The 22,373-nt window shown below is 51.7% G+C and overlaps 1 protein-coding gene across 6 annotated transcripts in view; it reads right to left on the minus strand.

Annotated features, from left to right (window-relative positions):
* The window catches only part of DEAF1 (DEAF1 transcription factor), a 25,846-nt gene continuing 3,473 nt past the window's right edge, over nucleotides 1–22,373 (minus strand). The window contains exons 4-13 of one of the 6 annotated variants that reach the window (XM_065686509.1): nucleotides 20,122–20,268; nucleotides 19,192–19,331; nucleotides 18,486–18,551; nucleotides 17,467–17,593; nucleotides 15,678–15,806; nucleotides 14,386–14,514; nucleotides 10,212–10,462; nucleotides 3,562–3,627; nucleotides 2,667–2,753; nucleotides 1–867 (exon numbers count right to left, since the gene is read on the minus strand). In XM_065686509.1, coding sequence (XP_065542581.1) covers nucleotides 769–867; nucleotides 2,667–2,753; nucleotides 3,562–3,627; nucleotides 10,212–10,462; nucleotides 14,386–14,514; nucleotides 15,678–15,806; nucleotides 17,467–17,593; nucleotides 18,486–18,551; nucleotides 19,192–19,331; nucleotides 20,122–20,268 — 1,241 coding nt within the window. In that variant the 3' untranslated portion in view covers nucleotides 1–768. Of the gene's footprint in view, nucleotides 868–1,899; nucleotides 2,103–2,666; nucleotides 2,757–3,561; nucleotides 3,628–10,211; nucleotides 10,463–14,385; nucleotides 14,515–15,677; nucleotides 15,807–17,466; nucleotides 17,594–18,485; nucleotides 18,552–19,191; nucleotides 19,332–20,121; nucleotides 20,269–22,373 lie in introns of those variants that run through there. The other 5 variants (XM_065686508.1, XM_065686510.1, XM_065686512.1 and 2 more) reach the window with 5 other exon arrangements.

The following is a 22,373-nucleotide window of genomic DNA, read 5'->3' on the forward strand; positions in this document are numbered from 1 at the left end:
TGAATAATGAATTGACTTTATTGCAGGTAACAAAGGAAATCACTTCCCAGTGCTCACCACAGCTGGAATTAGCCCTGACAGGACCAGGGCAGGACAACCCCCTGTTAATGCACAGAGGGTTAGCCCTGATGAGGACACGCACCCATCACTGCTGCTGCCACTCTCTGCCTTCACCCATGGGAACTGACACAGAACCACGGGCACGTGGCTGCTTTCACCTCATTTATTTAACAACCTCTTCTTTTGCGCCTGAGCCCAAGGGTAGAAGCCCCAACATGTTCCATGTTTGCCCAGCACAGAGGGAACACCGGAAAACACCCAACCAAAAGTCAGTCCTTCCGCTGCACGCTGAGAACTTGTACCGAGCTTTTCAAGGCAATTAAACAAACCAAACGAAGGCTCTTCTCGGTGTCCAGACCAGAGGTAGGAGGCACAGCGAGAAGGGGACAGCGGCAGGTCCCATTGCAGCGCCTGCTGCAGGCTCAGCTCACCAGAGATGGGTGATGAGGAGGTGGCTGCTGTCCCTGCGCTGGAGGTTCCCCTCGGTGAAGCCAAAGCTCCCAGCACTGGAGGATTTCACAGTTTCTGTTTCCCTCAAAGCTCTGCAAGGGGCTCAGGAGGAGGCAAACGAGGTCCCTGGATCCAAAAGTCTTTCAAAGCCGGGTCTGCCCGTGGGCAGGGTGCAGGTGGTGGAGGAACCAGCCAGTGGGTGCGGATGACACCAGTCAGTGGGTGGCCGATGCAGTGGCCATGCCAAGGTAGCTTTGCTCAGACACTGACTTTCTCCATCACGCTGTCTGTGACGTGCACATCCTCAGCCTGCACTGCAGCTGCCTGCCCGCAGATGTGCTGATGGTCCTTCCAGTCCTGCACGGGGAGAGATGGGAAGGGCTGAGGAGAATGGACCCTTGGGAAGGACAAAACTATGCTGGGACCCCCCTGAGCTCTACTGGAGCAGCTCTTTCTCCAGCACTGCAAGGCGCCAGGGATCGGCCTGATAGGACTAACAATGGGCAGCAAAGGGGCTGTGTGCTGGGTCAGTATCATAGAATCAAGGAATGGTTTGGGTTGGAAAGGACCTTAAGATCACCCAGTTCCAACCCCCCTGCCATAGGCAGGGACACCTCACACTAAACCATGGCACCCAAGGCTTCATCCAACCTGGCCTTGAACACTGCCAGGGATGGAGCACTCACAACCTCCCTGGGCAACCCATTCCAGTGCCTCACCACCCTCACAGGAAAGAATTTCCTCCTTAGATCCAATCTAAACTTCCCCTGTTTCAGTTTGAACCCGTTACCCCTTGTCCTGCAACTGCAGTCCCTGATGAAGAGTCCCTCCCCAGCATCCCTATAGGCCCCCTTCAGGTACTGGAAGCTGCTCTGAGGTCCCCACGCAGCCTTCTCTTCTCCAGGCTGAACAGCCCCAACTTCCTCAGCCTGTCTTCATACGGGAGGTGCTCCAGTCCCTGAGCATCCTCGTGGCCTCCTCTGGACTTGTTCCAGCAGTTCCATGTCCTTTTTATGTTGAGGACACCAGAACTGCACACAATGCTCCAGGTGAGGGCTCACAAGAGCAGAGCAGAGGGGCAGGATCACCTCCTTCGCCCTGCTGGTCACGCTCCTTTGGATGCAGCCCAGGATCCGGTTGGTTTCTGGGCTGCGCGTGCACACTGCAGCCGGCTCGTGTTCAGTTTCTCATCGACCAGCACCCCCAAGTCCTTCTCTGCAGGGCCGCTCTGAATCTCTTCTCTGCCCAATCTGTAGCTGTGCCTGGGATTGCTCTGACCCAGGTGTAGGACCTTGCACTTGTCATGGTTGAACTTCATAAGGCTGGCATCAGCCCACCTCACAAGCGTGTCAAGGTCCCTCTGGATGGCATCCCTTCCCTCCAGCATATCAACCGGACCACACAGCTTGGTGTCATCGGCAAACTTGCTGAGGGCGCACTCAATCCCACTGTCCATGTCAGCGACGAAGATGTTGAACAAGACCGGTCCCAACACCGATCCCTGAGGGACACCACTCGTATTGGAGGTGCAATGTTGGCTTCTCAACCCAAACACTCATCTAGGGCATCCCTGTCAGGTCATGGAGAATCCACTAGAACAAAGTCAGAACCGGACTTAAACCCTCTCCTGAAGGACAGCTCTGGACCAGCCGGTGCCCCTGTGGGACAGCACCACCCGAGGGTCTTAGTTCAGCACCAGCAATGGAGAGGAATGGAACAGCTTCCAGAACTGACTTCATCTTTTAGGCTGAACCAGGAAAGCCCCCTCTGCTTGCTGAGCGCACACCAGGGCTCACAAACCCGGGGGAGCCTTGAGGAACCGGTCCCTGAGGCGCACCTCAAACCCTCCCACCCTCTTGCAGCTCTGAGCACCAGCAGCGGCTTGGGCAGACGTCCCCTGGGAAGTGAGAAGCTGGTTTGTCGTCCAGAGCTGGGCCAAAGGTTTTAGACACCGTTGAGAAGGTGCCTGCAAGTGCCGCGGCCTCCCCTACCCTCTGCCCTGGGCCCATGCAGCTGGTGCCTGTGCTTTGCCTGCCCGTGTGGCACAGCCTGTGCCAGGGCCTGGGCACAGCCCCTGGCTGTCCCCACTGTCACACACTGGCGAGCGTCAGGCACCCTGCAACAACCGAACTGGCAGCTCACCCCCAGGCTCTCACCTTCCGCTGGCAGTACGTGGAGCAGTAGTTGACTTTGTGGCACCCTGTGCACTCGTTCATCGCCTCCCGGCCGCAGTTGACACAGGACTGCTGTGAACAGGCAGCAAAGTGACCACGTCAGAGAGGACAACACCGGGGGGGGAGGAACCCCAAAGCTCTGAGTTCAGCTCGAATGTGAGGGTTTAGAGGTTTGGTTTATAAACCTGCATATGGCTCAGAGAGGGTCTGAGGCAGGACAACGGGAGCAGGAGTAAGGATGGGGCCCTTCCGTTTAATCATTTTTAGGGAGGAGGAAGGGATCTGCTCCTGTGTGTCCCTGCACCAGGCAGCAGCACTGCCCCATAAACTGTGTCCCACCAGGGCAACGGGAGATGGAGGAGTAAAACTAAGAAAGCTGTAACAGGAGCAGGGACTTGAAGTGAGGCGAGACAAGATACATGGATAAAAATTCCCACCTGGTTTCTAAAGGCTGTGTTTGTGTCTATCACTTTCATCTGTATCAGTGACAGCAATTAACATAACCTGGGTGTTGGGTGGAAACATCATTGAACTACCACAGGAAACAGCACTTCAGAGAGGACTCTGCTTCCAGCTCATTAAATCCTGACACATCATTAGCACGTTGGGGCTGTGCTGGGAGCCTGTGACAGGCTGTCAAAGCAGCGCCGGTGTCTTTAGTTCCAGCAGCTCCTTCTCTCGGCTGAGCACAACCAACCAGCGCCCTGATCAGCACCGAGCTCCTCACAGCGGCTCTCACACCTCAGCCATGTACCTGCCCTTAACGGTGTGACTGAGCGGGGCTGCTGCTCCCGGGGCACAGCCGGGATTCAGGCCAGCAGAAAGGGCCTGATGCAACAAGACAAAGAGCAGAAGACACGAGACACCCCCAGCTCACCTTGATGATGATTTCTGTCTTCCCATCCACATCTTCTGACTGCTGAAATAACTGGTTCTGGTATTGCTGCAAGGGAAAAGACACCAGATTTGTGGCTGCAGCCAGGGCATGACGTGAAGGGTCCCGACACTGAGCTTGCTTCTATCGCACCCAAAACTGCAGTTGCAAGAGGACAGAGGGGAACCTCACCCCCTTCTAAGAGAGGGAGACTGTGACCTTGTGCAGACAGACCAAGCAGTCTGTGACGAACAGCCTGAGGTGACAACCTGCCATTCACTACAGCCCTCACTCAACCCCGCTCTCCCCACCCTACCCAGCCAGGCCTCCTTCCTAAAGCCAGTGGCTTCATTGCCACAAGGGAACTGCACCAACCACAACCTAAGAAGTTAGCACAGGGAACAGGAGGAAGATGCCCAGGTAGGAGGGCCAGGAGCCATCTTCATGAGCCAAAGTCTGGGTCAAAGCCAGGGATCCCGAGTCTGGAGGGATGGCACAGCCCAGAGAACAGGTCTGGGGAAGAAAACCAGACAGAACAGCCCCAAGACTTCAGGAACAGCATCAGCCACAGCCATTATTCCTCCTCTAATAGAAGCAGAAAAGGCTTTCAAACAGGTTTGGAATCAAGCAGCGCCCTGGGGGTGACACTTGGGGTGTGCAGCAGCTTCAAAGCAGCCCAACAGCAGCCCATTGCCCTGCCACGCTCAGCACAGCTGAGGCAGGAGCCCTGAACCAGAGGAATCCAAACCCGATCCCGACTGGATTATCTGCTGACCCCGACTTACACTTACTGGGAACAGTTGCAAAGTACACAAAAAGCTGAAGCCCACCTTCAGGCAAAGCGGGTTTAGTGAGTGCGACCCACACATAAGGAGATTAAGGGCTTAGCTCACAGGTGTCTCTGTGAGCCCGCATCCCAGCAGTTACCCTCCTGTGCAGTCACAACCTGCTAAACCTTTGCATCACCGGGACACAAGCTCAAATCAGAACATCCCAGGCAGATGGAGGTGGTGGGGACAGGGAAACCAGAACTGAGCGCAAGGCGTGAGCGTTCCTGTGGGGCAGGGAAGGAATGCACCGGCCAGCCCGAGGTGAACCCGTCCTGCCGTGTCCCGGCAAGAACATGACCTTGATTCCTGAGGGAACCATTCCCATCAGTGAGAGCAGGCTGTGGAGAGCCAGGACTCGAAGCCTCCTCTGCCACCAGCACACAGCAGAGAGCCAAGGCTGGCAGCAGGCGAGGCTGGAACGAGCTTCCCGCTGCCCACTGACCCATGCGAAGGGCACTGGAAAACCCCACGGGATCCTGAGCACCCGCTTAGTGAAGAGGTGCAAATGCAGACGCTGCAGCGGCTGAGCTGGTGCTTCAACCCAGCTGGGCACCTCCGCACACACAGCCCCAGGGCCAGCCCGGGCAGGGATGGACGCGCTCAGTCCCGTTCTGATCAAGTGCTGCAGCTCCGGAATTTAAACCCCTTCCACCACCGGACTCCCCAAGTGTGGCCAACGCTGATGTCCAGGGACACTGCCAATGGCAAAGACACTGGGAGGAAGCCCGGCCGCCTCTGTCCCTTGTCTGAGCCGCACCAGAGCCTCCACCTCAGCTCTCAGCCCTGAAACCTGCTGATGGAAACCACACATTTAACCCCCTTCTGCCTCCTTCTTATCCACCCCCATAGTGTGCAGCGTGAGGAATTCAGGCCATGCAGAAACGATGGAGACGGAAAAGGTGTGATAAAGAGAGAGGCTCAAACCAGACGCATCCAGATCTCCCACAAAACAGCTCCAGAAAAGCAGCGACCTCCAACTCTCAACCGTCCTCCCCGCTCCTCTGGCACACACCAGTGTTCATTCGCTCACCAGAGCTGCATTGCTTACTGGCCGACCCTTTTTAGGTTAATTTCCTACTCTCTAACCCCGAATTGTTTTAATCTTTCTAAAGCAGAACTCAGCTGGCCCAGCTGTTGGCTGCTTTAAGCTCCCAGCCTGTTTTCAGAGGGGCTGTGCTCCGAAGGCATCGCTGCACCGCACGGGAGCTGCTTTCATTAAAACACTTGTCACGTCCCAGCACCAATTCTTTTAAATTTAGACAGAAAACCTGATTATCACATTTCCTGAGCAGCTTCATTACCTCCCAGCAGTGTCTCCTGCACTGAACAGGGGGAGTCCACGTGCTCTCCCCCTCCTGATCTGACAGAAACAGTGGCTTCATGCACACTCCAACAAACGGACCCGCAGACCTCAGTGTAAAGCTCTTGCCTTTAACCCACCCCTTGGGGCCAGCTCCTCTCTCCTGCAGGAGACCTGGAGCCTTTCCTGCCCCAGTCCCTCTCTTCCTAAAGGTTTTTCCCTGCATCACTAAAGGCAGCACAAAGCAAGCACAGGATCAGATACACTCAGTCACACTGAACAGTGGGCAGCAGCAGCCTGACGATGCTCTGACGGCGCAGCTCTGTCTCCTGAACCCACACCAACAGGGCTGATGGTTTGCTCTTCCTTCCGAATGTCATTGCCCCAGGTGTGGAAGTAACCTTATTGTAACTCACGTCTGGGGTTTGCCCACACAAAGCCGTGCTCAGGCTGAGCCCCACTGTGCAGGTGCCTGTTTCCACATGGAAAGCACCAGGCTTGTGGCCACCACCGCCATCATCTCTTACGCAGCTTCATGCCTGGAGGGAGCTCTGTGCGGGCTCTGCTTGTTCACTGCGGGGCTCTCAGCAGCAGCCCTGCAGGCAGCACTGCCCTCAGGACACCTTTAACCACTTCCTTACACTCTGCACCAACCTCAGCGACAGGCCTTACTGCACAAGGGGTATTTTCACAAGTGCTGGGACCGCAGAGGGCCCTGACCCCAGGACCGAGGTTAACGCTTCCTCACACAGCCTTTTACCCAGAGCCTGCACAGCTCCCATGCAGGAAGCGTTACTCCTATTTCAAAGAGGAGGCTCTGAGGCCCAGAGAGGCCATGGGCCCACCCAGGGGCATCGGAATCCCCCCTGGCGAAGATGGAACTAAACTTTGGAAGAGGTCTTCCAATTGAAGAAACTCACCTTGAGACTGAGCAAGAAACCAACGATCCCGGCGTGAATTCACAGGAATGGGAGAGGACAGAGATGGATGCAGAACAAGTGAGGAATTCCAGGTTACAGGTTGTGTGCCAGAAGAACTGCCGGTGAAGCTGCCAGCTCCAGCACTTGGAACGTGACCCACGGGTTCTTCGGAACAGCCAACACCAGACCCTGACATGGGGCATTACAGGGCTGCCACTGTACTAATGAAAACCCCTCGTGTCCTAGAACCACAGTCACAGGGGGGCTGGGGTAGAAGGGAGCTTAAAGCTCCTCCAGCTCCAACCCCTGCCCCGGGCAGGGACCCCTTCCACTGGAGCAGCTTGCTCCAAGCCCCTGTGTCCAACCTGGCCTTGAGCACTGCCAGGGATGGGGCAGCCACAGCTTCTCTGGGCACCCTGTGCCAGCGCCTCAGCACCCTCACAGGGAAGAGCTTCTGCCTAAGAGCTCAGCTCAGTCTCCCCTCAGGCAGGTTCAAGCCATTCCCCTTGGCCTGGCCCTACAGGCCCTTGTCCCAAGCCCCTCTCCAGGTTTCCTGCAGCCCCTTTAGGCACTGGAGCTGCCCTCAGGTCTCCCCTTCAGGAGCCTTCTCTTGTCCAGGCTGCCCCGGCCCGGCTCTCTCAGCCTGGCTCCAGAGCAGAGCTGCTCCAGATACATCTTGTAGCTGCCCATATCCCTCTGTCATCCCCACTCCCATCCTTATCTGTGCAGTCAGAGAGGACATGACTGCTTTGTTCTGGTCCCACTTGCTAACGACAGGACTGTTCAAAGGAAGCTCAGGATTACATTATTCCCCTTGTTGGTATCATTTTGAAGGTGGAAATGCCAACATCAGAGAGGAGCTGTGGCAGGAAGGGGAGCTGCTCAATGTAGCAAGTGAAAACCATGAAAAATCCTAAGTGCAGCATGAAGATCAAAAGCACTTGAGCTCTGCATCCTCAAGAGCCGAGATGCTGAGCCACAGAGTAGCTCTGCACCACTGTGAAAAGGAAAGATACACATTAGTTCTGGCCATGGCAGTGACGTCTGCGCATCCAGCTGGGAAGCAGCCTGCTCCTAACAGATTCCTTTAATCCTGCTCTGTATTAAGTCACTCTTCCAGGAAGAGCTGAGTTACAGTAGCAGCTCTATTACAGCTTAATCTGTTGGACAGAGCTCCACAGCTCTGACCCACTGGCACAACCTTCCAGTGCCACACACCAGGAACATGCTGCTGGATGGAACGCTGCAAGGCCTCCCGCAGAGGGGCACCCACACTGGGGAGAAGGTTCCCACCATTCATTAACCCTTGGCAGTTCTGTCAGCGGAACAAACACAAAGTGGTGATGAATCATAGAATCATGGAACCAGCCAGGCTGGAAAAGCCCTTCAAGCTCATCCGGTCCAACCATTCCCCAGCACTGCTGAGGCCACCATTAACCCATGGCACTGAGGGCTGCACCTACACAGTATGTGAACAGGGCCGGTGCCCGCAGCCCTGCCCTGGGCAGCCTGTTCCAATGCTGAGCACCCTCTGGGGCAGGAATTGTTCCTCAGCTCCATCTAAACCTGCCCTGGGGCAGCTTGAGGCCGGTTCCTCTTGTCCCATCCCTTGTTCCTTGGGAGCAGAGCCCAGCCCCTCCTGGCTCCATCCTCCTGCCAGGCACTTGTAGGGAGCCATCAGGTCCCCCCTGAGCCTTCTCTTCTCCATCTGAACCCCCCAGGTCCCTCAGCCGTTCCCCAGCACCCTTGGGCTCACCCATTTCCTTTGTGTGAAACTGGTCTGGCAAAAATCAGTAACAACGCAGGCAGGAGGACCCCTTCCTCCCTCTCACACACCCTCACTGCCAGCAGAATCACTCTGACTGCACGCATACTTAGAGAGGGAAAGAGCCTTGAGTTATAAATCAGGGTGAGACTGGAAAAGCACCTCTGACCGCCACAGAAGCAGCCAGCCAATTCCTTGATGTTTATTGCAATCCCTTCCTGTACCCACAAACCCAGTGTTCTTCCCAAATACGGAATTCATCAGGAGGAATTCAGCAATAGCTGCTTGTGATAGGGCCCAGATGGTTCCAGAAGCCCGCACACAACCCCAAGCCTGGGAATTGTTACTGGGTATGAAAATAATGCTGCCATGAGTGAGTGCTTTTATCAAAGCACACAACTGCTGAGGTGCCCCCGACACACACAGGGAAAGGGGCTTCCTCTGGCAACAAGCACATGCTCACCCCTGCCTGGTGAAGTCAGCACTTTAATCCACACATGGCAGTGATGTTAACTCCCAGTCCTGGGGCAAGAAGGACCTAGAAGTCCACTGAAGTGAAGTGGATTTGGATCAGAGGCTGGGGGATGGACTCTAAACAACTGTTCCAGAACCCACCGCAGGGATAAACAAGGGAGGACAGCAAAGACACTGGAACAAGAGCAGAAGATAAACCAAGTCAGAGGTCCACCTCTAAACATGTCCAAGCTTCCAATTTTCCAGCATCCCACACTCTACAGGGCTCTCCAGCAGCAGATGGCCCACAGCTGGACAGCAGCAGGACACCCACCCTGCCCAGGCAGGAGGCAGGGAAGGATCTCAAGGTATCACACACCTGCACCATCAAGGATGCAGCGTACAGGAGAGTTTAGCAGAGCCAGCGTGGCAAAGAACATCAAAGACACTGCAAGGACTGTCACAGGGGTCCTCAGCCTCCCCACCCAGGGCTCTTGCTGCACACTCCTGCCTATGAAGTCAATGGAAAGCGATGTTCGCAATAACGCTGATGGCAATGGCAGGCAGTGCAGTGGTGCACAGGAAAGGGGCTCACCAGCTACTGACAATGACATCGCTTTTCCAGGATGTTGTTCCCACTTCCCTCCCTCAAGTCCACACCAGCAGCTGTGGACCTGTGGGAGAAGGGGAATATGGAGCCAGATTCAAAGCGCATGAGGCAGTGGTGAGAAGAATGAGGGTCCCTACCATGCACCAGCTGAAGAGAAGAAAAGCAAGAGAACAAGGAATTCATTGCAGATAATCCCTTACAGAGGAGAGAAGGGCCACTGGGCACAAGCCAAAGCTCCTGTAATGCCAGCCAGCCTTGTAGTCTTCCCATGGGACTCATGGGACATCACCTCTGCCTGCACAAGGCTCAGCAAGACACCTCTCAATGTCACTGCTCATCTGCTTCACAAACTCTACAGCTTGTTCTTGTTATCCCTCTGCCTCTTGGGGCCACCAAAGGCCTCTCTGACAGCCCTGCTCACCTGCCATAAAGCAAGCAGCCACCACGGCTGAACACTCACCAGCTTTCCTACACCAGGATCCAGTGCCCACGTCCCACGGGTTTATGGAGAGCTGGTGGGACAAGCGCAGGCCTCGTAACACCCAACACTCTGTGCAGCCTGCTACCCACAGCTCTTGGAAGGCCAGAGCACTCTGCTCCTTTCCCCACGATACAAGTGACTCGGAGATTTCTCTTGATAAGCCATCGAGGACCAGTTCCTAAGGGCTGCCACTACGGCTACACCCAGTGAAACTCAGTGAGGTGCCACCCTCCATCCCTCAGCCCAAACGATGCCCTTGGCTGAGCCACCTCACCCCCCCTCTGGTGTGGTTACCTCTTTCCTGTCCACGTCAGCTTGGATTTTGGCCTGTGTGACCGCAGCTTCCCGGAAGGAGGAGCTGGCCTGCTTGGCCTGCTCGATCAGAGTCTTCAGCTGCTGGGCCGTGTGCAGCAGGGAATTGACCATCTCCTCCAGGTAGAGCCAGCTCCGCTGCTCCGTCACCTCCAGCCCGTTCACCACCGAGGGGGATATGGCTTTGGTGGGAGTGGCGGGGGGCACTGCCAGGGCAGGGAGCGAGGTTAGCACTGAGGAAAGGAAGAACAAGAGTATACAGGGAATTGGGGCGTTTCATTCTGTAAAGTGGGGAGTTCCTGGTTGTGTTTGGCTGCGACTCCCCTGCACCCCCTGAATTCTGACCTTAACCACAACCCTGAAGCAAGACTGGAATAAAACCGACACAGTTTTTATCACCACAAAATTCCATGTATTAGAAACCTGCACTTTCCAAGCCATCAGCTATGAAGCCCTTTAAAATACCCTCAGTAATTGTCATGCCTTTGGATCTCTTCATCCTGGATCCTACCCATAAAACAAATTATGGCTGTAAAAATCGTGTACCACACTGAAACACCTCACATTTAGTAAAAGTACTCACAGTTGTATGTGTCTGTTTCAGATACCCTGGGTATCTGACCAGCAATGCTCACTGCAGCTCTGAGACCTCTCCTTGCCCAATCCCAAAGGTGAGAGTGAACAAGCACAGCCCAGGTGGAAGTTTTACCTTCAGACACTAACATCTCCTCACATGGGATTTACACTGATGGTTTGGGGCAGTCTGCAAGAAGGAAATGTCTTGGCTACAGCCTTTTCCTCCAGAATGCTAACTACAACCCTTCACTCTTGTACGAAGTAGAGTGCTACAGGTAGGAAATGAAATCCATACAATCACAGAATCAAGGAATGGTTTGGGTTGGAAAGGACCTTAAGATCACCCAGTTCCAACCCCCCTGCCATAGGCAGGGACACCTCACACTAAACCATCCCACCCAAGGCTTCATCCAACCTGGCCTTGAACACTGCCAGGGATGGAGCACTCACAAGCTCCCTGGGCAACCCATTCCAGTGCCTCAGCACCCTCACAGGAAAGAATTTCCTCCTTAGATCCAATCTAAACTTCCCCTGTTTAAGTTTGAACCCATTACCCCTTGTCCTGCAACTGCAGTCCCTGATGAAGAGTCCCTCCCCAGCATCCCTATAGGCCCCCTTCAGATACTGGAAGCTGCTCTGAGGTCTCCACGCAGCCTTCTCTTCTCCAGGCTGAACAGCCCCAACTTCCTCAGCCTGTCTTCATACGGGAGGTGCTCCAGTCCCCTGATCATCCTCGTGGCCTCCTCTGGACTTGTTCCAGCAGTTCCATGTCCTTTTTATGTTGAGGACACCAGAACTGCACACAATGCTCCAGGTGAGGGCTCACAAGAGCAGAGCAGAGGGGCAGGATCACCTCCTTCGCCCTGCTGGTCACGCTCCTTCGGATGCAGCCCAGGATCCGGTTGGTTTCTGGGCTGCGAGTGCACACTGCAGCCGGCTCATGTTCATTTTCTCATCGACCAGCACCCCCAAGTCCTTCTCCGCAGGGCTGCTCTGAATCTCTTCTCTGCCCAGCCTGTAGCTGGGCCTGGGATTGGTCTGACATACAGCACAGAAGCAAAATCCAAAAGCACAGAAGGCCAGCGATGCTCCTAAACACACTCCAAGGGACATTAAAAGAAGACCAAAAACCCCACCAGCTCCTGAGGTGCTGCAGCTTTTTTCATACCCTAACCACAACCTCAGCAGTAACTGCTCTTTGCAGGAAGCCACCAGAAGGAAGCTGAGCTCCCATCCTGGTAATCACGTCACACTTCCCTTGAACTTAATCTTCAATCCCTCAGTTATTTGGGCCCTAGAGTTCTCCCTATCCCAAAGCCTGTGTTAGAAAGTCCTAGAAAACCAACACTGTCTTAGCCTTACAGCACAAATGCTTCAAAGAACCAACAGTTATTGTGCCACTGAAACATCTCATGCTCCCACCACCAGGTCTGCGCTGGAAGACCATGGTATGAGGAAATGAAATCTAGATCCAAGAACCCAACAGTACACAGCGTGAGCTCACCTCAGGCAGCACTTCCAGGATCAAATGTTATCTGGCTTTACTGGCCTGACTTTTCTACAACTTAACTCTAACTCTAGCCACCTGCCATGAAAATAAGTCCAAGACATTCACATCTACCAGCAGCTGACCTCTACATTCCTCACTGAGTTGTTTCTTAGAAGGAAGAGGTCTAACTTTGTCAGCAATCTCCCACCACAGTCCCTGGGTGTCACTACACATACTGGCTTTCCAACCCCAGTGGTCTGTCTACAGCAGCTCCAAAGAGAAGGGCAGAAACAAGCCCCAAACCTCTCTCACTGAAGGGCAGGGCCACAGGACAGCAACTGCAGAGCCCAGTTACAAACACAGAACAGGAGACCTCCCAGTCAGGGAAAATCTTCTGGACTACACTTCAAATGGTACTTAAAATCCAACTGTACATACTGTCCTGAGCAGCAAGAGGCAGACAGACCTGCACCAGGCTGCGGCCCAGGAGTTACACTCGCAGTGAGGGGAAGCATCTGCAGACCCACAAGGCTTCCTGCAGGATGGAGTATCTCCCAAGACAGTAACTACTTAAGTGCATTAAACACTTTAATCCTTTTCATATCACACCTGGTGGTTCTCCATGCAAGCAGCAAAAGCTGAAAAGGATCCAGCACTGCTTTGGAGGAGAGGACAAACTTCAAACCCCAGGCCACCATGTGTTAGACGTGTGACAGCACTGCAAGGCCACCACGCAGGTGAAGGGACATCTGATGCTGAAGCCCTTAATTAAAATACTAATTTCAACCAGGTTGCACATGAATGGCATAGAACTATTTGCACTTAGATATGAGGAAAAGATAAGCTGGTCCTTTATCATCAAAAGGTGTTTGCAGAAGAGCCTTTCCCACTGCTGTACTTCCAGTACAATATTTATCCCAACACAGCATTTGATAACTTATCTAACAGGAATTCCTTCCAATGCCCCGTTCTGGCAGAGGTATATCAGGCAAGAGAAAGTGTTCACTGGTAGAAAAAATCATTGTTTAATTAATAACATCAAGATCTGACTAAGACTTAAAACCAACAATGAGATTCCATTCCGGATAGAGCAGGAATGTGCTGTGCTGCTCTGAGTAAGGAAATAAAAGGTCATGCAGAGGGGAGAACCCAGGCTTTGAAACAGAAAGAGTTCGAACTGCACAACAGAATACAACATGTTGATGTGGTCTCTTCTTGATGTCTCAGAGAGCAGTAAGAGGGATCAAAACCAGCCTCTTACACTCCTCTGTGCCAGCAAGATCAGAAGTATCAAAGTAACTTCACAGAATGACAGAAATTAGCGAAGTAAAAGGCCTATAAATCACCTCATCACCAGGCAGCGGCTGAGTGTTCCCTGCTGCATCTGCTGGCCAGGCTTGATGAAAACAAGAACACCCCAAGCTGGCAATTCCAGTTTCTCCAGCATTGGCTGTTTCAGTACATCAACACTCAGACAGCATCATGGTTCACTGAACACAGCGGTCAGGTCTACCCATGGGAGGTCACGGCTTAGGGAATGTAATTACATTTGAAGAGCTATTCGATAATCAGTTTAACCCATCTATCAAAAACTACAGGTGTGATGTGCATTAGTCAACCATTAAGGGATGGAAAACTGACCCTGGGTGGGAGAACAGCAACCAAACCTGTCCAAAATCACCTCCAGCATCTGCAGTGGACTCACAGAGAGATGTCAGAATGGTTGGAAAAGCTGCTGTGCCACGCTTTTAGAGGGGATGTTCTCCTCAAGTCAAACCATAAGGACACACTTAGCCACAGTGCCCAAGTGTGACAGAAGCTGTGGAGCAAAAGGCTTAGAAATGGCAGGGGATGGCAAGGATGTGGGAAGCAGGATCCCAACAGCCTCCTCTGGTGGAAACCACACATCAAAGGTCTCAGTAACACAATGAGAAACTGCACAGAGTGGAAAATCCGCTTGTCCAAATCTTAATAACCTCATAGGCAAACCAGCAAAGTTTATTCTTCTCCCCTCAATCTTTACCTTTGCTGAGAAAGCAGATTAGAGAGCAAATGCAAGCAGTGCTGTCTCTCACGAGGGACATAACATACCAATTTTGGGATGAGATGTTGGCAACGCAGCTTCAGGAAAAGGTGAGATCTGGCAGTTGTCCTGGTAACTGGGATAGTGAGGCTCTGGGTGACTGACCCTGCACGGCTGCTGGACGTTGGTGTCCTGAACTGTGGAACAATGACAACACAGTGAATCCCTGAACCCCAGCCAACAGGCTCTCCTCGTGCTCCTGCCACCCTTTCTTCCTTACAATGTATATAAGTTCCTACACTCAATGCTAATTCCAAGGGCTGCAAATGAAAAACAGGAGCATGATCAACCTTGTACTGACTTCATCTCTCTCTGCCTCCACTTTTACAGGCAAAGGTTACTGCTGCTTCCCTCCTTCACCCCCAGGTAGTTGCAGTAACCACAGGACTCCAAACCACCGCTCTTGCAGGACAGTTCCCTCAGCAGAGCTCACAACCCTGTCTATGAGTCAGACTGAAAGACCTGAAATATGTCATGCGTGTCTCTTCGGTTTGATTTATTCTGGCATTTGCCAGCATTTACCCAGACTCCTTCACTTGTTTCAAGCACCCAGCTAGTTACCTCTCTTTTACGGTAGTATTTTAGGACAAAGGAGTGAAAGGATTACAGGGATGACATAAACCCCTAGAATTCAGCAGAGGTGAGCATTAGCAGCTGCGGCACCTGGGCAAACTTCTGTGCAACTGAGAAGAGTTCAAGCTGCCCAAATCATTCTGAAGGAAGGACAGTGGGTTATGAAAGTTCTCCCTGTAAACTACTGAGAAATAACATTTTCATGCAGCATTTAAAATGCTTTTCCCATAGCAGTGGGCATCTTATCCTTTTTTCAGAATCATAGAAAGGTTTGGGTTGGAAGGGAGCCTAAAGCTCCTCCAGCTCCAACCCCTGCCACGGGCAGGGACCCCTTCCACCAGAGCAGCTTGCTCCAAGCCCCTGTGTCCAACCTGGCCTTGAGCACTGCCAGGGATGGGGCAGCCACAGCTTCTCTGGGCACCCTGTGCCAGCGCCTCAGCACCCTCCCAGGGAAGAGCTTCTGCCTAAGAGCTCAGCTCAGTCTCCCTCTGGCAGGTTAAAGCCATTCCCCTTGGCCTGTCCCTACAGGCCCTTGTCCAAAGCCCCTCTCCAGGGTTCCTGGAGTCCCTTTAAGCACTGGAGCTGCTCTCAGGTCTCCCCTTCAGGAGCCTTCTCTTCTCCAGGCTGATCCAGCCCAGTTCTCACCTGGCTCCAGAGCAGAGCTGCTCCAGCCTGTTTCCTCCCCATCACAGATGTTTAGCAGACATACTTACACCCGAACTCTTACCAGTGGCTCCAGTGAAAACATCCCCCTGGGATGTGCTCTCCGAGATAATGGCTGTGGCCTCCACTGTTGATGTGCGATCGAAGGTCAGAGCTCCTGAGGTCGTGATCTGGCCAGAGGGGGTCACCGTGACTGGAAACAGCAGAAGCACTTTCATGATTCACACTCAGCACAGGGGCCTCAGTGGTTTAACTGCTCATATCCCTGTCCTGGATCATCCAGAGCCAGAGAACTCACAGAGCAAATGGCCTCTGAGAATCCAGTTGGGATCACACCACACAACAGTTTCTGGTTGATTATCAGTTATTACAACAAGAGTGGTTCTTACGATTTAAATCAACATAAAAACCTGTAGATTACAACTAATTCTACAACAGTTTGGTCAGCTGGGCAATTCTAGTGGTCTGTCTACACAGAGTGATGTCTTATGCTTAGCCAATGCAAGGAACAAGTCACAAAATCCTTCTGGATGAACATTCCCAAGAAGCTCCAAAAAGCTTAAAGCCCTTTTTAAACAGGAGTAACTGATCTGGCACCATTAATCAGTAAGGGGCTGATGTGTGGCACTGATTCTGTGGCACACTGCTCAGCCAGAGCAGAGCATTATTATCTGCAAATAATGATTCATTTCAAGGCATTAAGGCTACAGATTCATGAAATACGAGCTATCATATATAAAATATGGAATATGTGATATTAAATATGTGGCTACTACCAAAACCCCCCTCTCAATGTCAGCATGAGCAAATGTGCAACCTCACAGCACCTCACATTAACAAACCACCACAGATTTTGGGGTGATTAAAACAAAAAAGACCCTATTTGGGGGAATAAAACTAAAACCAATTCGACAGAATCCCTGTTCAAGTCTCTTCCCACCATTGCTGGTAATTTAATCTTACTGTTGGCTGGGTATTTTGGCATTTCTGCTGCTTCCCCCTCCCCTTACTTTGCAATTTTATCATCCAGATGCCTCTAGTGTGATGAGAGCAGGACACACGGATGAGACTGGGAACGTGTGAGCTGGATGAGCTTGCAAATTAATTTGTGTCCTCACACAGATGGTTTGATCAACCCAGTGAGTAACAAAGTGTGTCCTGCACGTTGGAGAGGAATTTGCAGATAAAAGCATCGCCTTCTGCCTCCTCCATTAACGACTTTCAGGCTCTGGATTTCATTCCAGCTGCTTAGAGCCTACTTTTCTAGTTCAAGGAAGAGTGCAAATCTTACTCCACAGCCCCCCCACCAGCTTCCCAAACCCCAATCTCAGGGGATGGAACAGGGATTCTTGGCAGAGCAATAAATGTCCAGGCTTCCCTACTCCACTTGCAGTCGAGATGTGGCAACACTGTGCTAGTTTCTGCAGAGAAATCAGCCAGACACTGAGTCAATAAAACTACCAAAGACAAGGAAATGGCAAAACAAAAGGCATTTCTCTCAGTTGTCCAGATCCAAGGGGGCACTGATAGACATAAAATGTCAAGTGTGGCAATTCCTCATAGAATCATAGAATAGTTAGGGCTGGAAAGGACCTTAAGATCATCCAGTTCCAACCCCTGCCATGGGCACGGACCCCTTCCACTGGAGCAGCTTGCTCCAAGCCCCTGTGTCCAACCTGGCCTTGAGCACTGCCAGGGATAGGGCAGCCACAGCTTCTCTGGGCACCCTGTGCCAGCGCCTCAGCACCCTCCCAGGGAAGAATTTCTGCCTTATCTCCAACTTGAACTTCCCCTGTTTTAGTCTGAACCTATCAAAAAGAGGAAACAGTTTTTACCCGGAGAGAAGAACCTACATGTAGTAGCAGCTGTGGCAGGCAGCAGGGTGATGTTTTTGGAGCAATCCTTCTTTGCTGGAGCTGCAGGCATTTCATTCTCTTTTTTCCTCCTTTTATATGGCACAAAGAGTCGAACAGGACCACTCTGGGCAAAACAAACCAAAGGAAGGAAAATAAAAGAGAAAGGAAGAGGAAAAAGCATTAGCTGAGGCAGCTCTTTGGAGACTTTGGCTTCACTTTCATCCTCCTAGATGCAGCTATGCTCACACAGCACATATCCCCATGGAAGATGTGCAGCTTGCAACAAGTGATCAAAAAACTCATAGATCTCCAAAGCAAAAGAACTTTGTGGGGAAAAAGTAGTCCCACTCAGCTCCCTCCAGCTGGAGAGGCCCAGATTCAGCCTCTTTCCTCTATTATTTAAGGAGTAGAACTGGCAGATAATCAACCACTGGTGGAGGACAAGAGAACAGGAGTGAGGAGGAGGCAGGAAGCTGTTAGCTTCAAGCCTAGGAAACAAGCAAATCATCCAGTTCGTGGCAGAAAAGAAACACAAACCACTACTTCAAGTCCACCTGAAGACTGCAGCTTTCAGGACTTTAACCTCATTTTTGAAACAAAGAAACAAAAAACCAAACCCCAAACAAAAAAAAAACCCAAGTAGTTTAATATGAAAATATCAACCCAACACAGAGGATTAAATTGCATCCTTGCAAAAACACCTTTTCCACCTCAAAGAATTGTGAAACATCACAGATGGTTTTGACAGCCCCGAAGGCCTTTCACATAAATACATTATTATTTAGAAAAGAGAAAAAAAGAAGAAAAAAGCAATAACTACTATCCAGTTGTAGCAAGGCTGTGGTGCAATAGTGCTACCAATTCCTTATCTCATTTCTTTAGGAAGCATGGACACAGCACACCCAAACACAGGACTTGTGAATGCTTTTAGGACATCATGGCCTGCTCACAAACGGCTGTGGCAGCTTGAGGGATGAACTGGTTTTAAACTCATGGATGTAAAGCCTACAGCTCACCAGAGTCATGTCGTCGCAGCAAGCAGCACAAGTACAAGAGGCAGCATGAGGATTTAAAATCCCATCCTGGAACGAGAAAATGGCTCAGTGTTAGAGTCACCAAACCCATAAGCATAGCTGTAACCTGCCAGAAACACGCAGATAGCTCCCAGAGAGACAACCCATTCCCTCTCAGGGGCCCTAATCCATAACCAGCTCCCTCCAGCCCAGAGGAGCAGAGTGAAGGGAGAACAATTTTCAAATCAAAAGGCACAAATGTGCCAATCTGAGACTGGAGAAAGCTTCTGCCCAAGCACAAATCGACTGCCAACCTAATGGCAATGTTGACTTAACCACGAAGCTCCTCACTGCAGGAAATAAATGACCCAAAGTAATACCCAATAAATGCTGCAAGCAACGAATATGTTTGTCAGGCAAACAGAATTAAGCAGATCAGGTTATTGAATTACAGTACTATGAGTGAGAGCTCACAACTCAATTTCTGTGCTACAGCTCAAGGCTGGACTTCACCCTGCAGGCACTGTAATCCCTTTTCAAGTACAGGATTTGCTCTGTGCTGCTTGAAAACCCACCCAGCAAAATCCCTCTGACATCTCTGATTCTCAACCAAAGTTGCCCCATGGCACCATCCCATGTAACTGTAGCAGCACACACAGCTTGGGCTGCTCCACCTGTCTCTTCAGCAGGAGGGAGGAAGCAAACTTACGTGGATAAGGCACTGCAGTGGCCTCCCAGCATAGCGGATGCTCCTCTTCCAGTCTTTGCTGCTGGCTCGTCCTGCCATAGCTTCAAACTCAGTAGGGCTGTACCAGTTGTTCCCTTGTTTAATGCACCTACCACGGCCTCCTGAAATAAAGCAGAGAAAAGACATTGTTAGTAAAGGTTAAGAATCATTTTGTGACTTTCCTAAAGAAGGAAATACTGAACTTGCAGGACCAAATAGCAGTTCATCTGTGACAATCACCAAATACACCCATCTGCTGCTTCTCACCACTCCAGGATAACCATGCCCATTTATTATCTTGGCTCCAACAATGACTGTGCATGTTTAGAGAGCTCCATCTTCAGGCCTCACCAACACATCAAAAGGCCGAAAAAAATTCCTCATCCACAGGAAGGATAAGTCTTCCCTGCAAAAACACCACGAACTGAAGCTCTTCCTTAATTTGCACTTCAATCTAGTCCTTCTGGTGGTGAAGACAACTGCGTCCACGATGGAAGCGCTGTGCTGTGCCGTCAGGCTTGCTGACAGATTCTGCTGCTTTTGCTTCAGCTTTCCCACAGGGAGAAAAGAGAAGAGGAGGGGCTAAGGCAGCTAAGGAGTCCCACTAGGAGACAAGCTCTCTATTTTCCCTTCCAGCAGTCATTCTTTAGAGAAACATGGGTCTACTGAGACAAAAAGAACATTAGAGGAGTTAAGCTATTGCTGGGGAGACTCACTGCGCAGCAGCGGATCTTCACAGATTAAAGAGAAGTTAAAAAGCCTCTGAAGACAGAGCAAACCAGAAGAGAACAAGGGATGGGAAACTGTCTTTTCTTCCCTCAGGAAGAGCCCTGAAAAGTAACTTGATTAAAAGAAGAGAGCATCAAAGAGGAGCTGTCACGCTTCCCCCTCAGCCAAGAAGGTCACTGTTACCTGAGCCGAGTCTGTTCTTATAGAGGATGCCACTGATGTTCCGGCACCTCACCGGGAGCTCGTTCTCATACACGGATGGGTCCCAGTTGTACTTGGTTCCAGTTTTCTCTTGGACAGATGTTAGAGGGGCAGGAGAAGACTGAGGTCCTTTGGGAAAAGAAAGGGAAAAGAAAGGTGACGGCAACTGAAAAGCAAACTGGATGCACCGTTACCTGCACAGCTTGGCTACAGCAAGTGTCAAGTGATTAACTGATGTGACTGACACCTCTCCACAGCCACGTGTCACATGGTGCACCACAAAAATTCACAGAATCACAGAATCACAGAATCCCAAGGGTTGGAAGGGACCTCAAAAGATCATCTAGTCCAACCCCCCTGCAAGAGCAGGGTAACCTACAGTACATCACACAGGAACTTGTCCAGGCGGGCCTTGAATATCTCCAGTGTAGGAGACTCCACAACCCCCCTGGGCAACCTGTTCCAGTGCTCTGTCACTCTTACAGTAAAGAAGTTCTTCCTGATGTTAACGTGGAACTTCCTATGCTCCAGTTTACACCCATTGCCCCTTGTCCTATCACTGGATATCACTGAAAAAAGCCTAGCTCCATCATCCTGACACCCACCCTTTACATATTTGTAAACATTGATGAGGTCACCCCTCAGTCTCCTCTTCTCCAAGCTAAAGAGACCCAGCTCCCTCAGCCTCTCCTCATAAGGGAGATGTTCCACTCCCTTAATCATCTTTGTGGCTCTGCGCTGGACTCCTTCAAGCAATTCCCTGTCCTTCTTGAACAGAGGGGCCCAGAACTGGACGCAATATTCCAGATGCGGCCTCACCAAGGCTGAGTAGAGGGGGAGGAGAACCTCTCTTGACCTACTAACCACTCCCTTTCTAATGCACCCTAAGATGCCATTTGCCTTCTTGGCCACAAGAGCACATTGCTGGCTCATGGTCATCCTCCTATCCACCAGGACCCCCAGGTCCCTTTCCCCTTCACTACTTTCCAGCAGGTCAACCCCCAACCTGTACTGGTACATGGGGTTGTTCTTCCCCAGATGCAAGACTCTACACTTGCCCTTGTTAAATTTCATCAAGTTTCTCCCCGCCCAACTCTCCAGCCTGTCCAGGTCTCGCTGAATGGCAGCACAGTCCTCTGGTGTGTCAGCCACTCCTCCCAGTTTTGTGTCATCAGCAAACTTGCTGAGGGTGCACTCAGTTCCCTCATCCAGGTCATTGATGAAAATATTAAACAGCACCGGTCCCAGCACCGACCCCTGAGGAACTCCACTAGTCACAGACCTCCAGCTAGATTCTGCGCCATTGACCACAACTCTCTGCCTTCTTCCTTTCAACCAGTTCTCGATCCACCTCACTACTTGATCATCAAGCCCACACTTCCTTAGCTTATCTATGAGGATGCTGTGGGAGACAGTATCAAATGCCTTACTGAAATCAAGAAAAACTACATCTACCGCTCTACCATCATCCCTCCACCTAGTCACTTCCTCATAGAAGGCTATAAGGTTGGTCATACATGACTTCCCCCTCATAAAACCATGTTGGCTGTTCTTAATGACCCCCTCATCCTTGATATGCCTAGTTCAGCTTCAATGTTCTCAAAATCATAAAACCCCAGCCTGGTTTGTGCTGGAAGGGACCTGAAAGCTCCTCCAGCCCCAACCCCTGCCACGGGCAGGGACCCCTTCCACTGGAGCAGCTTGCTCCAAGCCCCTGTGTCCAACCTGGCCTTGAGCACTGCCAGGGATGGGGCAGCCACAGCTTCTCTGGGCACCCTGTGCCAGCGCCTCAGCACCCTCCCAGGGAAGAGCTTCTGCCTAAGAGCTCAGCTCAGTCTCCCCTCGGGCAGGTTCAAGCCATTCCCCTTGGCCTGTCCCTACAGGCCCTTGTCCAAAGCCCCTCTCCAGGTTCCCTGCAGCCCCTTTAGGCACTGGAGCTGCTCTAAGGTCTTCCCTTAAGGAGCCTTCTCTTCTCCAGGCTGACCCAGCCCAGCTCGAAATGAACAGAAAGCAGACTGCCTCTGAGGAAACACTCTAACAGCGTGCTGCAGCCTGAAATTGTAACCTGTAGAAGGGCTAAGCAGCTGGATGCGTCTTCCCCCTCCTAGAGGCTGAGCTGCAGCGCGGCAGGTTTGTTGTGCCATCTTGTGGTAACAGGAAACTGCGAAACAGCCGTCAGCAAAACCTTATCGATCCAGACACCTGCTGTCGTGACACTTGAACACCAGCAACTG

Source organism: Lathamus discolor, chromosome 6 (genome assembly GCF_037157495.1).
Source record: "Lathamus discolor isolate bLatDis1 chromosome 6, bLatDis1.hap1, whole genome shotgun sequence".
Lineage (NCBI taxonomy): Eukaryota > Metazoa > Chordata > Aves > Psittaciformes > Psittacidae > Lathamus > Lathamus discolor.